Source organism: Vulpes lagopus, chromosome 3 (genome assembly GCF_018345385.1).
Source record: "Vulpes lagopus strain Blue_001 chromosome 3, ASM1834538v1, whole genome shotgun sequence".
In the NCBI taxonomy this organism is placed as follows: Eukaryota; Metazoa; Chordata; class Mammalia; order Carnivora; family Canidae; genus Vulpes; species Vulpes lagopus.
Window position 1 is genome coordinate 127,068,480 of NC_054826.1, and position 14,290 is coordinate 127,082,769.

The 14,290-nt window shown below is 56.7% G+C and overlaps 2 protein-coding genes across 6 annotated transcripts; both read right to left on the bottom strand.

The window, feature by feature from the left end:
• Positions 1 to 147: 147 nt before the first annotated feature.
• On the bottom strand, positions 148 to 3,609 carry LOC121487097. Its single transcript, XM_041748540.1, has 3 exons — positions 3,583 to 3,609; positions 1,990 to 2,395; positions 148 to 1,704 (listed from the first exon to the last, which is right to left on the bottom strand). The coding sequence occupies exons 1-3, from the start codon at positions 3,607 to 3,609 to the stop codon at positions 1,412 to 1,414; spliced, it is 726 nt and encodes a 241-aa protein (XP_041604474.1). The 3' UTR covers positions 148 to 1,411.
• A 1,030-nt stretch (positions 3,610 to 4,639) lies between these two features.
• Positions 4,640 to 12,652, bottom strand: ZNF205 (zinc finger protein 205). 5 transcript variants are annotated; one of them, XM_041748959.1, is made up of 7 exons: positions 12,540 to 12,652; positions 11,775 to 11,912; positions 8,552 to 8,765; positions 8,141 to 8,232; positions 7,641 to 7,761; positions 6,118 to 6,219; positions 4,640 to 5,929 (listed from the first exon to the last, which is right to left on the bottom strand). In XM_041748959.1, exons 2-7 carry the CDS (start codon positions 11,829 to 11,831, stop codon positions 4,803 to 4,805), a joined length of 1,713 nt encoding a protein of 570 aa, XP_041604893.1. In that variant the 5' UTR covers positions 11,832 to 11,912; positions 12,540 to 12,652; the 3' UTR covers positions 4,640 to 4,802. The 5 variants fall into 5 exon arrangements, with proteins under 5 accessions (XP_041604893.1, XP_041604892.1, XP_041604895.1 ...); XM_041748958.1 differs by lacking the exon at positions 12,540 to 12,652 and adding an exon at positions 12,314 to 12,503; XM_041748961.1 differs by lacking the exon at positions 12,540 to 12,652 and adding an exon at positions 12,314 to 12,502 and having other exon boundaries at positions 4,640 to 5,872.
• Positions 12,653 to 14,290: the final 1,638 nt, after the last annotated feature.

Here is a 14,290-nt window from a genome sequence, read left to right on the forward strand (position 1 = left end):
AGAACATAAGGGCAGCTTGGGTGGCTCAGCGGTTTAGCGCTGCCTTCTGCCAGGGTGTGATCCTGGAGACCAGGGGTTGAGTCCCACATCGGGCTCCCTGCATGGAGCCTGCTTCTCCCTCTGCCTGTGTCACTGCCTCTCTCTCTCTTTCTCTCTCTGTGTGTGTCTCTCATGAATAAATAAATAAAATCTTTAAAAAAAAAAAAGAATAGGACATAAAAATATATTTTTAAATAATTTCTCCCATGGAGAACTTCCATGTCTTCCTGACTAAATTTTGATAGTTTTTTTGTTTTTCTAGGAAATCATCCCTTTCATCTACAACTTCAAATTTCTTAATATAAAAGTGTACATAGCATTCCCATTTAACTAAAATGTTAAAAATCAGCATGTGTGGTTAAATCTTCTTTGTTTGGGATCATAGGATGGTGCTTTAATGGTGGTGGAGCAGTAGGCTAGGAAGAGCCTGGGGGTCTGTTGACTTTGTAGGATAGGCCTGCCATACCAGTCCTGACATAAGGCTGCCTACTTCCAACCCACCTGCACATATTATCTTGAGAAATGCACTTACACCTTGGTTAAGATCCTATTTTGGATCTCTGTTATTCATAGTTGAATTGAATCCTAAGTGATCCACTGTCTCTCAGGGTTGTTATAAGGATTAAATAAATGAGGGGTGCCTGGGTGGTGGCTCAGTTGGTTAAGCATCAGCCTTCAGCTCATCATGATCTCAGAGTCCTGGGATGGAGCCACACATCAGGCTCCCTGCTCAGCGAGGTGTCTGCTTTTCCCTCACCCTCTTCTTCTCCCCCTCACTCGTGCTCTTGTACTCTCTCTCAAATAAAATCTTAAAAAAAAAAAAAAAAAGGATTAAATAAATGAGGAAGACATGTAGACCACTTAGCCCAGAACTCCTAACACATAGGAAGTGCTCAATAAAGAGCAGTTCGTCCCAGGGAGTTACGCATTGCCAGGAACCTGTCACAGGGACATGCCCACAGGAGCATCCTAATGGGCATGAGAGGCTGCAGAATTTAGGCCTTCTAGGCATTTTTCCACTTTCCCGTGAAGATTTGAGCCCAAATTGTTCTGGTCAGTGGCCTATCAGGTTGTGGTATTAATCTGCACAACTAGCCTCAACCTTTGTCAGTTGAGAACAGAAAAACTGGGGTGCTCCAGGAGGTGACAGAGGTGCAGGCCACACATCACAGGCTGGCTGAGGAGAATGAGGATGAGGGAAGTTGGAGCATTCTCATAACCTCCCTTCCTCGATCCTCTGCCGTACACCAAGGAGAAACCCCAGACCATAGCCCCTGGCAAGTGGCCTAGGTCACCTCCCCCCTTCCCTCCCACCGGAGGTGTCATTTTAGCTCTTGGCACATCAGTCTCTTCCTCGTGGCAGGGTCTTTATTCACTCTGCTCCCCTTGCTTGGAAGGTTGTCCCCAAATCCTTGTAAAATGGCCTCTTGTCATTCTCCAAGTCCCGGCTTAATGCTCCCGCCTTGAGCGGGGTCCTCTGACAGTCCGCTCCTAACAGGCTCCATTGCCTCCCCGCTCCGTTCCTTCCGGTACCTGTCACTACTTGAGAGCAGTGTTTGTGCCACTCACGGGCTCGGCGGTCTCCCTCACTAGGCCGGAACCCCGTGCGGGCAGGGATCCCGTCTGGCTCTGGCATCGCGTATTCCTCGACGTTTAGCAAAGAACCTGGAAAGCAGGCATTCATTTTGTATTTGAAAAGCGAAGGAGGGATACCCTGTCCCTGGGTGGCGCAGCGGTTTGGCGCCTGCCTTTGGCCCAGAGCGCGATCCTGGAGACCCAGGATCGAATCCCACGTCGGGCTCCCTGCATGGAACCTGCTTCTCCCTCTGCCTCTCTCTCTTCTCTCTCTCTGTATGGCTACCATAAATTAAAAAAAAAAAAAAAATTAAAGAAAAGCGAAGGAGTGAATGCAGCGAAGCCTCCACCTAACGTTTCCCGGCCTTTACCTACCTCCCCCCGCTCCCTGGCCTCGGAAGGCCAGGTGCCAGGGCGCCGGCGGCAGGTGTCCCGGAGCCCCCGAGCTCCAGGGCAGAGGCCGCAGCTGGCGGCCGGGCCCGAGCTCCCAGCCTCCCGCCAGCCGCGAGACACCCGAGCTGGGAGCTGGAAGCCGGAAGCGGCTCCGGCCGGGGCCCCCGCCCGCGCCCTCTCTAGGAACACGGGAGGTTCGGCATCTCTGTGGTAGGCCCAGGGCCGGCTGTGAGGGAGTCCAGCTCGGAAGAGCGGATAAAGGGGAGCGTTGAAGAGGACCAGTTCGGATGTTGCCAGGCAACCGCGCTGAGCAGGAGAGGAAAGAAGGGAACGTAATGGGTCGGTTCCGCTGGAGCCCGCCCCTCGCCCCGCCCAGACACCGGATTGGCTAAGGGCAGCGCTGGTGGGCGGGGCTTCCGGAACCTCACCCTCCGCGCTGCGAGGCCACCCAGCGAGGTTGGCCCTCCAAACCAGCTCTCCCACCCCCGTCCCGGCCGTGCTACCCGCGGAGTCTCCCCCTAGCTGGGGAGACAACCCCGGCCCGGGGAGGGCAGGCCTGGGCCGTGCCTTGGGGCCGCTCCGGGAGGGTGGGCACTCCGCGGGGCTAGTCCCACCTCTGCCCTCCCGGGCAGGCGAACGGTGAGCATCCGGGTGGGGCTCCCCGAGGCCCAGAAGCCGGGAGGAAGCAGGCCAGAGACGCCGAGCCCTTCCCGGGAGTCCCCCGCCCAGCCAGGTCAGCCTCGCCAGGCCTTTCCACGACACCTCCACTACCTCTGCAGTCTTGGTTTCTCTTGTTAGACGTTTTCTAAACTGCCAAGTACCACTCCTAAAACGTTCTCGCCCGCTCTGTCCCAGAATGGTGACTTCTGGATGGGGCTCTAGAGACCGGCCTCTAGAGACAGGTGGACTGAGACCCACGGGGCCCTCGGAATCATGTTCCTCTGGTGCCATGAAAAGGGGAAACAGTTTTTCCAGGTCTCTGAGTTTCTCAGAGGCCAGAGTGGAGTCTTTAAATGATCCCCTGGCTCATTCCACAGGTCTCTAAGTGGTTTAAGACCTGGCACAGTGGCCAGAAAGACCAAGGAAGCAAACACCCATTGTGCAAGTAAGTACTCTGTGCTAAGCTTGCACCAAGTACCAAAGTTCAAAAAAAAAAAAAAAAGTTCCCAGTACCGTTTTAACAAGTGTCCTTCCCGCCTCTCTTTCATCTCAAGCTCCTGAGAGCAGCAGGCTTGCTTTATGTGATCAAGTCCCCCTCAGCCCCTTACACTGAGCCAAGCAGAGAAATCCCATTTCTGAGTGATGGGAGCCATGAAGACAAGCTGAAGGGAGGAAACAGCTTTCTTTCTCACCTCTTCAAGAAAGAGCCATCTAATTCACTCAGTCTTGCCAGCAACCCAATCCCAGATCCCACGGAGACCTCCCAGACACAACCAAGTTTTGCCTGGGCTCCCGCTAGTCAGCAGCTTTCTGGCACCTGGCTGATGACCTGCTCCCTGACGCCATCTCCAGCGGAGTCCAGCCCCCCTGAAGGTTCAGTCTACGGCCTGTTGTGCTCTTTTTAGACAGCCCTACCTCATAACAGGAGTTGTCGGAGTGCATGGAATCTGGGGGATTGACACCATGAAATTCTTGGACCTGCACCCACCTTCCAGCTGTCTGGTTGTTGGCTAAGGTATTGGGCCTCTCAGCTGTTTCCTCATCTATAGGACCGGGACGGAGTCCACTGCTCAGCATTGTGGAGATCAGAAGTGACATATCCACAGCACTTGGCCGCATGCCCGGCAGGGCAGCTGCTCGACTGTCAGCTATTACTATTGTCAATCCCCTCCCTTGTTTGAGCCACCCCGTGGGCCCCCTGATCCAGGGAGGCAGGTGGAGTTTCAACAGCCTCCCTCATGCAGATGTCCCCAAGGTCAGTTGGTGTCAGAACTGAAATTTGAGCTGCAAATCCTGGATAATAAGCAGGCTGAGCCCATTCCTCCCCAGGGAGGAAAAAAAGAGAATGGAAAATAGCTACAGAGGTCAAAAAGCAAAAGGCTAAGAGTAAAAGATCCAGACAGGGGCAGGTAGGGCAAATTATAAAGGACATGTACAAAGTGGCCAATGGGGTGAGAAGTAGCAGAGGGAGGTGGCAGCAGCCTCAGAAGGCACCAGAAGGGACGGTGGTCCCTGGTAAGGGAGGAATCCTCACTGGGTTACGGCCGGGCCCCATTGGAAACACACAGAAAATGTCCAGTCACAAAACAGGCTCCCAGTGCCTGTGACAGGAGACGGGGAGGGCTCAGCCCTGCTCCAGCTCCCAAACAGAAGAGCCAACAGAGGGTCCTGGGCTCAGGCAATGCCAGAGGACCAAGACTGATGGCCGCAGCACCGGACCACCCCTCCAGGGGGATCCATGGCCTCAGAAGTGGCTGGTTGGCTTCAGGTTTGGAAATCTCTTTGCCCAGAAGCGTCTGCTTGTGATACAGATGCTCTGGAATGGCCCCCAGTCAGGTCAGGGCTGGGAAGGAGAGTATCAACCCCCAAGCAGTGACTAAGGGATGCCTCAGCCATGCTGATACGGCTGCCCCAGGAGCCCCCCAGGTTGGACTCACCACCAGGGCCCCACGAGACAGAGCATGAGCGGTGGTGGGAATTCCAAGGCCTTTAATTCGTACCTCGTGAGCCTGCGCCTCACCCTAGCTCCTGTGTCGCCATGCCCCACCCCATGCCAGCACCTCCCACTCCCTTCCCACACCCCCTCTCACGCTGCCCTTGCGCCTCCCCCATGCTGGCCCCCCCCTCCCGGCCTCCTAAGTGGGAGCAGGTGGGGGTGCGGCCAGAGCCCCTGCTGCCCCCAGCATCAGCATGGCCAGGGCCTTGGGCCCTGTCGTGTGGATCTTCTCGTGCCGGTGCAGGTTGGAGCGCCGACTGAAGCTCTTGCCACAGAGAGGGCAGGAGTAGGGCCGGACACCACGATGGGTGCGCTGGTGGGCCGTGAGGTGTGAGCTGTGGCTGAAGCTCTTGCCACAGTCGAGGCAGTGGTAGGGCTTCTCGCCCGTGTGCGTGCGGTTGTGAGCAATGAGGTTGGAGCGCTGGCTGAAGCACTTGCCGCACTCAGGGCACGGGTAGGGCTTGACCCCGGTGTGGGTGCGCTGATGGGTGACCAGGGCCGAGCTCTGCGTGAAGCACTTGCTGCAGATGGGGCATTTGTGGGGCTTGGCACCCGTGTGGGTGCCCTGGTGGGTGACCAGGTCCGAGCGGCGGGTGAAGCGCTTGGCACAGCGGTCGCACACGTAGGGCTTCTCACCCGTGTGAATGCGCTGGTGCTGGATCAGCGTCGAATGGTGACTGAAGCTCTTCCAGCAGGAGGGGCAGGTATAGGGCTTCTCACCCGTGTGGATGATCTGGTGCTGGATGAGGTGTGAGCTGCGGCCAAAGCGCTTGCCACAGTCCGTGCAGGCATACGGCTTCTCGCCCGTGTGCGTGCGCCGGTGGGTGACCAGGTGGGAGTGCCAGCTGAAGCCCTTGCCGCACTGCTCGCACTTGTAAGTCTTCTTGTTGGCGTCACCGTCAGGGGTCAGGCCCTCCTCACTGCTCTCAGGGGTGCCCGTCCGCCCCTCTCGGGGTTTCTCTGGGGGGAGGCGGCCCTCCTGGGCTTTTGTGAGGCTGGTATCAGGTGGGGCTGGTTTTGCCTGTCTCTCCTCTGGGGGACCTGGCTGCCCATCGTCTTTGGCTGGCCCGGAGCTCTGGCCGCTGCCTACTTGCTGCCCGCACTGCAGGACATCCCCCTGGGCTCTCCCCACCCTGCTTCTGAAAGACTTCACCTCCCCAAAGGCTGCCAGGGACGGGGCCGGCTCCTCCTTCCCCACCTCAAAGGCTCCTGGAGAGAGAGGGTTTCCAGCAAGAGAGAGACTTTCGTGAGGGACCCACGGTAATTCTGGAAATGGAGATAAGAGCGAGGATCCCGGAAGTAAAAGCCACTCGCTGCAGAGGACAGGAAGCTGGCAGCCCTACGCCTGGCAGGGCCACGTGTCTGTGCCCCAGGCGAAACAGCCATGCTGACAAGGGGCACCCCACAGCACCCCCATGCCATGGCACCCACCCACCTGCCACCTCTGCACGTACCTGTCTTCTCTTCCTCCTCATCTCCCATCTGCTGGCACGAGCTCGAGGCCTCACCCTTGCCCTGTCCTTGGGAGGTCCAAAAAGGTCTGCTGAAGGGAAATCCTGGCCAAAAAGAGACAGGAGATGCTGTACAGCAGGAAACGCCCACCATCCCCAGGAAACGCCACGTGAAGAGGGAAAAGTGGGGAGAGAGCTCTGCAAACATGGGGTAAAACTATATGAGCTACTTCACTTGGGGTCAGGTGTCCACCCCTCTCTAGGAAGCACACTGCAGGCTGACTGCCAGACACAGTCTCCTGAGGGGCTCCATCTCATTTCCCTGAGCGAGCACCAGGAGTAAAGGGAGAGGGCTGGTGAGGTCAGCTGCCAACAAACCCCCTTCCGTTACATGGGCCCCTGGCAGCGGGCCCAGCAATGTCTCCCAGGCCTGCATCTTCCCAGACCACGAGCAAAAAAGACTCCTGGAGGAGGGACAGTGGGTGGAAGAAGCCCAGCGAAGGGGGTTTGGGGTAAGAGGCTGGGGGTGCAGACCACCCCAAAGTCAAGGACCAATGGCCCACTGGCCAAGTCCCCTGGGGCCAGGGCCTGGGGATTCTGGTCTAGTCAGCAAGAAAGCAGTGGGGCCCAGGTTCCATGCCCTGACCCACACCCTGTGGGAGGGAAAGAATACGCTGGACCCAGCAGTGAGTTTAGGGCATTTGTGAGGCTTGCTGTCGGGCTGCAAATGGATGTTAAGTTCCCTCTAATTTCCCAGGACTTGCCTAGACCTGCTGGCCTGGGCCCTAGGGAGTGCTAACGATGGGTGGTGAGCAAATAATTAAAGGAGTGAACTGCCCTCTGAGGCCCACCCCCGAAGTCAAGGGTAGAGTGACCAGCCCCCGGCTCCCCTGGGCTAGCAAGTGTGCCCCTGGTGTGTACGGACAGACAGACAGACGGGACGTGTAAATGAATGGCAATGAAGGAATGAGCACCAGAAATTGTCCATAAGACCTCCTAAATTCTGCCAACAAAACCAGAGTCTGAAACTGAGGAGTCAAGGTGCTGGGACTTTACTTACCACGAGAAACAAGGCCCCTTGGGGTGGATGTGACAGCTCAGGATCCGGGGGCCTGGGAACATTAGCTGGCACCAGTACCCCCCAGCCCCGGCAGGCAGCCCCTGCTCTCTGGACAGACGCCTCTCAGGTGGGGCTCTGAGGAGCAGGACGGTGGGACCGAGGAGCAGGACCTCTAGGTCAGCACTGCCGGATGCAGCGGCCACTAGCCACATGGGGCTATGGCAATTCAAACTTGAGCCAATTAGAACAAAATAAAATATAAACTTGGTAGCTCCAACCACATTTCTAGTGCTGAGCAGCCACCCCTGGCTGGTGGTTCCCATGTCAGCACAGAACAGAGTGGCCCAGATGAACAATGAGAAGGAGCTTAAGCCCCGGAAGGCGAGGAGGAGGTGACGGAGACACGGCCTCCCTCTGGCTTCGGGCCTCAGGAGGTGGCCACCGCCAGCACCTCTCGGGCCCTTACCCAAGGCCAGCCCGTTCCTCTTCTGCAGGACGTCCCTGTAGAAGCTCTGCTGTGTGTGGTCCAGCCGCCCCCACTCCTCCCGGGAGAGGTACAGAGCCACATCCTCAAAGGTCACCGGCATCTGAAACCACACAAAATGCCCACTCTCCAGGACATGTCGGAACACCCTGACGGGGCACGATGGCTCCAGGATGAGGGGAGCCCCCTGGCCCCCAACCCGCTGCGGACCAAGAGTGAGGCCTGTCGTCAAGTCCGAGGGTGAAGCAGGACAGCCGCCCAGGCAGCTGTGTACCACAGAAGACAAGAGACAAAGCCAAGGGTCCTTTCTGGGCACCGCAGGCAAAGCTCAGGCTCTCTGAGCATGTTCCCCTCTGGCCCCTCCCTCGGGCCCGGCGCTCAGACCCAGACGAGGATCCACAGGGTGATCCACAGCCGGAGATGCGGTTCCCCCACACCCCTCTGCTCCTGCTCCAGCCTCACACCGGAGCAGGGACACTCACCTGGGACCAGGCGCTGAGGAGTGCCGCAGCCATCTGCCGGTCCCTGGTCCTCTCCTCCCGAGAAAGCACAGGGATCTGGGGGGAGGGGAGGGCTGAGAGAGGAAAGAGGTCCTCAGGGAGGCCACCTCATCCTGCTGGGCCCCGCTGCTCCCCTGAGGGGACTCGGGCCTGGCTCACCAGGGACACCACAGCTGCTTCAAACTCCACCCCCGACCTGACCCAAGAAAAGGGTCAGCAGGCTCTGAGGCTGTGCGGGAGTGGCCTCTGAGGGGCAGGTGGGTAGACATCCAGGCATCTCCATGGCCAGAGAGCTCGTGCCCTCTCTACCTATGCTGCGAGCCTCTGCCTTTCCCCACAGCTGCCACCCGAGAAAGTGCCTCTCGAAATGTCCCTCTCCATCCCTCTCCTCACCTCCACTAGGCAGGAAAAGAGTTTTCTCCTTAGAGCCCTGGCTTAGGGACACCCAGCTTGGCACTCCTGGTACGCCGTCCCCCTGCAATGCACCCTCAGGGTGGGGCTCTTCCGGCTCCATCTTGATATGGGGTGAGTCCCAAGCAGCTCCCAAAGGCACCGTCTCCTCTGACTCAGAGAGCATTTCTTGACAAGGATGCCCATGACCTGGAACCTAGGAATAACAGCCCCCATCAGCACCTGGGCAGAGAATAGGAGACACAGCCTAGCTCCCCACCTGAGGTCCTGGGGCCAACACCCAGGATGGCCACACACACCCAAATGCAATGAACAGCTTGAAGGACTGGCCTTGCTTCCTTCTGCTGGTCCTGGGGGCCCCACACATCTCTAGTTCACCTCCACAAGCTGGGGCAGCAGGGGAGGGCAAGAAGGCTCAAGGCCAGGCCAGGGGCAGGCTGGCCAGGTGCCCACGGAGCAGATGCTCCTTCTCAATTCCAGCCTCATGCCTCCCACAGAAGTGTGGACTGTTATTCTTTTACATTGAGGAAACCGGGTGCCTGAGTGGCTCGGTCAGGTTAGGTGTCTGCCTTCGGCTCAGGTCGTGATCCCCAGGGTCCCGGGATCAAGTCCTACATGGGAGTCCCTGCTCAGCAAGGGATCTGCTTCTCCCTCTCCCTCTGCTCCCCCACCCACCTACCCTGCTCATGCCCTCCCAAATCTGTAAAAAAATAATTTTTTTAATTAAAAAAAAAAAAAACATTGAGGAAATCAAGTGCCATGTATTGAATGGAGTCCCCCCAAATTTCAGGCCTGCTCAAAACCTCAGAATGTTACCTTATTTGGAAAGGTCTTTGCTGATGTAATTAGTTAATGATCTAGAAATGAAATCATCCTGCATTTAGACCAGACCCTAAACCCAATGACTAGTGTCCTTATAAGAGGAAAAGACACAGAAACACAGGAAAAGCCACATGAAGATGGCAGCAGAGCTGGGGTGAGGCCAAGGGACACCTGGAGCCACCAGATGCTGAGAGGCAGAAGGGTCCTCCCCTAGAGTCTTGGGAGGAGGCCCTGCCAACACCTTGATTTGGGGTTTCTGGCCTCCAGAACTGGGAATAAATTCTGGTTGTTACACAGACACAGGAAACTGACACACTCAGGCTCAGAGATGAGACAACGGCCGAAGATCACAGGGCCCGCGAGTCCTCAGCAGGAACTGGAACTCAAGGTGACTCACAAGTCAACTCCAGGGCCACCATTGAAGATGGTGGGAGGTAGCATGTGGCCTTGGGCCATTTCCAGGCTGACTCAATTTGGTCTCAGAAGTGGGAGTTTTGGGGTTTGTAGAAAAAAGAAAAAAGCCCAAGGGTACCACTAACCGTGCCCAAACCTGCGCCCACCTGGGTCTGACGGAAGGAAAACCTCCTGGCTCATGCCCGGCACCACCCAGCACAAGGGCACTTCCAGGGTCCTCCCCCCTGGTCCTTGCATCCTCACAGCAGCCTCAGCTCCGGGTCCCCGGGACAGACTCAGGCAACCAGGACTCAAATCCAGGCCAGCCCCTCACTCGCTGCTGAACCTGGAGTGGGCACTGCCTTCCCACAAACCTCTTCAGTTTGGGGAAAGTCACTTCCTTTGCACGGGGAGGCCCCTGGGGACGCCTCACTGCCATCCACAGCACAGGGACTGGCCAGGCGTCTCTGTCCAGCCCCCTGAGCTCCATCTACAGTAGGGTCTCCAAGGGAAGGACCCTAGACCAGGAGCTGGAGTGCCTGGGAGCCCCCTGGGCCAGACAGCCTCCGAGACCCAGCTGCTCTGCCTCACGCACAGATAAGCTGTGACAAAGAGCTGTGCACTGGAACATTCTGGATAAACAAAGTGGTGCCAGTAATCATTACCATGCTACCGTGTAAGTTGACAGAACCAAACAGCAGCAAAGAATGTCAGGGACTCTGAAGCCGTCAGTCTACAAAGGCATCACGGAAGGGAAAGGAAACAGTGTGGACACCGCTTTGTGCCTCTCTGGTACGGATACAGGACAACTAAGACACACGGTCCCTGACTTACAACGGCCCAACTTAACCGGCTTTCAACTTCACGATGGCACGGAAGTGACACGCACTCATTAGAAACCGTACTTCGAACTTTGCAACAGTCTCCTCTGCCGGGCTGGCGGTGTGTGGCTCGGTTGTCCCTGGGGCTGCCGGGCGGCAGGTGCCACGGCTCTGTCAGCCCCGTGGTCATGAACGTCGGTGACCGGCAGACTGACCAGGGCTGTCTCTCCTGCCATTCTGTTTTTCTCTCTCAGTATGGCGTCCAGTACATTCCATGAGATGCTCAGCACTCTTTTATAGAATAGATTTTGTGTGAGGTGATTTTGCCCAGCCGCAGGCTGCTGTAAGTGTCTGAGCACGTCTGAGTAGGCGAGATGAAGCTGTGATGCTCAGTAGGTTAGCATGTTAGATGCATTCTTGACTTCTGGTTGTAACCCCATTGTAAGTCGGGGAAGACCTGCACTTGACGTGTGTTTGAACTTACAGCCCCTGGAAATACTAGTTGAGGTGCCATAGGTTTCTCTAACCTAGGTTCTAGGGGCTGTGCATGTTATTTTATGTGTTACAATAATTACCTTCTCAGAGCCTCCCAACCTCCTGGATGAGACAGGTGAGAACAGCAGATGTATGATAGACATTTTATACATGACACACCTGGTTCCCAGAGGCCAGGGGACTTGCCCAAGGTCACACACCTGGCTGCAGCTGATTCATATTCCTTTGATTCCAAGCCCAGTGGCCCTGGTCCCCGCGCAGTTTGTAATCACACCCATGGGCAACAGGTATGGGAAGGCCTAGGTGCTGAGACCCAGAGAGAGGGGAGGGGGTGGTCCTAGGCAGAAGGGAGGGTAGACGGGGGCTTCCCTGTGTGCTCTGGGCACTGTTCAGAGAGCACCCTCACCAGGAGGACCCCCACGTACCTCCTTGCTATTTCTGGTAGCCTTTGGCTCACCAGGCAAAGCAAAGCAGTTTGATAGCTGTCAATTCCCGGGTGGAAGGCATTTCCTGTCATACCACCAGCTCTTCAACACCTCCCACAAGCCCATCCACCAGCCCTGCACCCAGGCAAGCCTAACTCTCCCATTGGCCTAGAAACCTTGTCTTGAAAATCTGCTCCTGCTCCAATTCCTTCCGGGGTATGCATCCCTCACCCAGCGCCCCGTCCATACCTCTCGGGCTCTCTCCTTGTCCTGGGTGGCCCGGGTGCCTCTGCCGTCTGCAGACATTTCTATCTCAGAGGTAGAAAGCACGGCTGGGTCGTTTCTCCCACTTGTTGGCCAAGCCGTCTCCAGCTTCTGGCCAGAAGCCTGGAAGAAGAGGAAGAAATCAGCCAGCCTCTCTTGGGCACCTCGGAAGCAACGTGAAGATCCCCATACAGGACCAGACCCATCCTTGGTCCTGATTAGAAACAAAGCCTCCCCGATGCCTTCCAGTGACCTCGCTCACTCTCTCTGAGGTTTTTTGGTTCCTCACTGGACAGAATGCTATCTTGCTTTGTCCCCTTTATCACTTAAGTCATAACTCTGCTTCTCAGAGAAGCCCCCTTAGGGAGAGCCAGGGCTGCACCTGAAAGGTCTGCAGAGATCCCACAAAACAGGTGCTGCGCGTGTCCGCAGCCGTCACAGGCGGCTCAGCTGGAGAATCGAGGCCCCACTGTCTCCCAGGCCCAGGACACACGCACCCTGCGCTCCGCCTGGCCCGGCCTCACCTGGGCTCCAGAAACAGAGCAGCCCGCGGCGGCAACCTCCCGCCAGGTCCGCTGCTCACGTCCGCTCACGGGCCTGGCCGTGCCCTCCCCTTCCTGAACCTGGGTCCAGCCCCCTTCCCTCCCCACCAGCCTGAAGCCTTCCACCTCTGACCCCGGCCCCTCCTGCCAGCCGGCCACGCGCGTGGATCTCGGGATCCACACGCCCCCCGCCCCGTGGCCCTCTCACCGAGGTGGAGGCGGAGGGGGCAGCTTGGTCGGCGGGGCCCCGCCCCCAGGAAGGGAGACTCCACAGCCTGCACCGGGCCGGGGAGCCAGGTGGAGACTGGGATTAGGGACAACAGGAAGTCCCTCCCAGATCCCGTTCCCCACGCAGCTGCAGCCCTACAGGGTTCCCGGCTTCAAGGGTTCCGGGCCTGGAGGCCCCGGCCCTGCTGCACCTGCCTCGGCCACCGGGCGAGCCCGAGGTCCGCACCGCCAGCTCACGGTCGCTCTACCTGGCGTTCACTTGTGGCACCAGCAAAGCAGGGACAACAAAACGGGAAAATAAATTCTGTGGAGGATTCTGACATTTGACGTTCCAAAGAGGGCATCGAAGCCGTCCTCACAGGAGGAAGGGCACCACCCGGGGAGGGGGCACGATGCTCCTGGACACACAGGGCTTCTGGTGTCTCCGTGGAGACGTTCCTGGATTTCACTTAAGGCCCCCAGGCCGATGAGCCGGTCCTCTGGGCTCTCCCCAATACTGGCATGGAGTTCTCCTACCCCCAGCCCCAGACCCCACAACTTGAAAAGACACAGCACCACACGGATTCTTCTAGACCTCCTCTCCCCAGTTGGTTAAGCATCTGCCTTTGGCTCAGATCATGATCTCAGCGTCCTGGTATTGAGCTCCCTGTTGAGAGGGGAGCCTGCTTCTCCCTCTCCCTCTGCCATCCTCCACCCCCACTTGTGCTCTCTGGCTCTTTCTGTCAAACAAATAAGTAAAATATTTAAGATTTTATTTATTCGTGAGAGACACAAAGAGAGGCAGAGACACAGGCAGAGGGAGAAGCAGGCTCCATGCAGGGAGCCCCTTACGTGGGACTCAATCCCAGGACTCCATGATGACGCCCTGGGCCAAAGGCAGGCTCTAAACCACTGAGCCACTTGGGGATCCCTAAATAAAATATTTTTAAAAATTAGTAAAGTTCTCATAAAATGGATTTTCTTGAAAAATCAGAACACCGGGCAACCTTGGACACATATTCCCCACGTGCGGGATCTGCTCTCACGTTGCTGCATTTGGTCCCCACTTTACCCCTGAAGCATTTTGAATTTGTGACTCTGCTTTTGGAGTTAAACATCTTTTAGGATTCTGATCTATTCTACTGTCAGTTTGAGGAACAAAACATATGAGCCTGGGGGAAGACCTGGGTGGCTCAGTGGTTGAGCTCAGGTCATGAGCCCAGGGTCCTGGGATCAAGTGCCATAACAGGCTCCCCACAGAGAGCCTGCTTCTCCCTCTGCCTGTGTCTCTGCCTCTCTATATATGTCTCTCCTGACTAAATAAATACTTTTAAAAAATGAGAGCCTTGGAGTTTGTCTCTGGTCAGTATTTCCAGGCGTTTTAATCCTCAAGGTGAAGAGGTATGTCCAAAGTTGTAGCAAAAGTCAATACTATTGTCAAGCCAGAGAGCTACAAACTGAGAAGTCCCAGGGGGCTGTGGAAAAAGATCAACTACTCAGTCTGCGAATGGTCCTCCATTAAGGAGCATGACCAACGTCCAGAGTAAGGGAATTCATTCCTGACATAGGCCATTTCAGCCACAGCAGTTCCAGGAGGATCTGAGTCTCAAAAAAGTGTGTGTGTCCTGATTCTTGGGCAAATGTTTCTCTACCACACAAAAGGGGCTACTTTCAGGGACACTGGGGAAGCCCAGCAGTTTAGATCCCACCACGGGGTCACCTAAACTAGACCAAATGGCTTTCTGCCCCTGG

Bases quoted from the DNA above. Each gene is read 5' to 3' on its own strand.
- ZNF205 (XM_041748959.1), bottom strand. From the start codon at position 11,831: ATGTCTGCAGACGGCAGAGGCACCCGGGCCACCCAGGACAAGGAGAGA. The intron at 8,233-8,551 runs GTGAGGAGAGGG...TTCCTCTCTCAG, and splicing joins TCTTTTCCTGCCTAGTGGAG to CCCTCCCCTCCCCCCAGATC. The intron at 6,220-7,640 runs GTAAGGGCCCGA...CTTTTTGGCCAG, and splicing joins GAGGAACGGGCTGGCCTTGG to GATTTCCCTTCAGCAGACCT.
- LOC121487097 (XM_041748540.1), bottom strand. From the start codon at position 3,609: ATGCACTCCGACAACTCCTGTTATGAG. The intron at 2,396-3,582 runs GTAGGGCTGTCT...CGCTGCCCTTAG, and splicing joins CCGACAACTCCTGTTATGAG to CCAATCCGGTGTCTGGGCGG. The intron at 1,705-1,989 runs GTAGGTAAAGGC...CCTGCTTTCCAG, and splicing joins AGGCCAGGGAGCGGGGGGAG to GTTCTTTGCTAAACGTCGAG.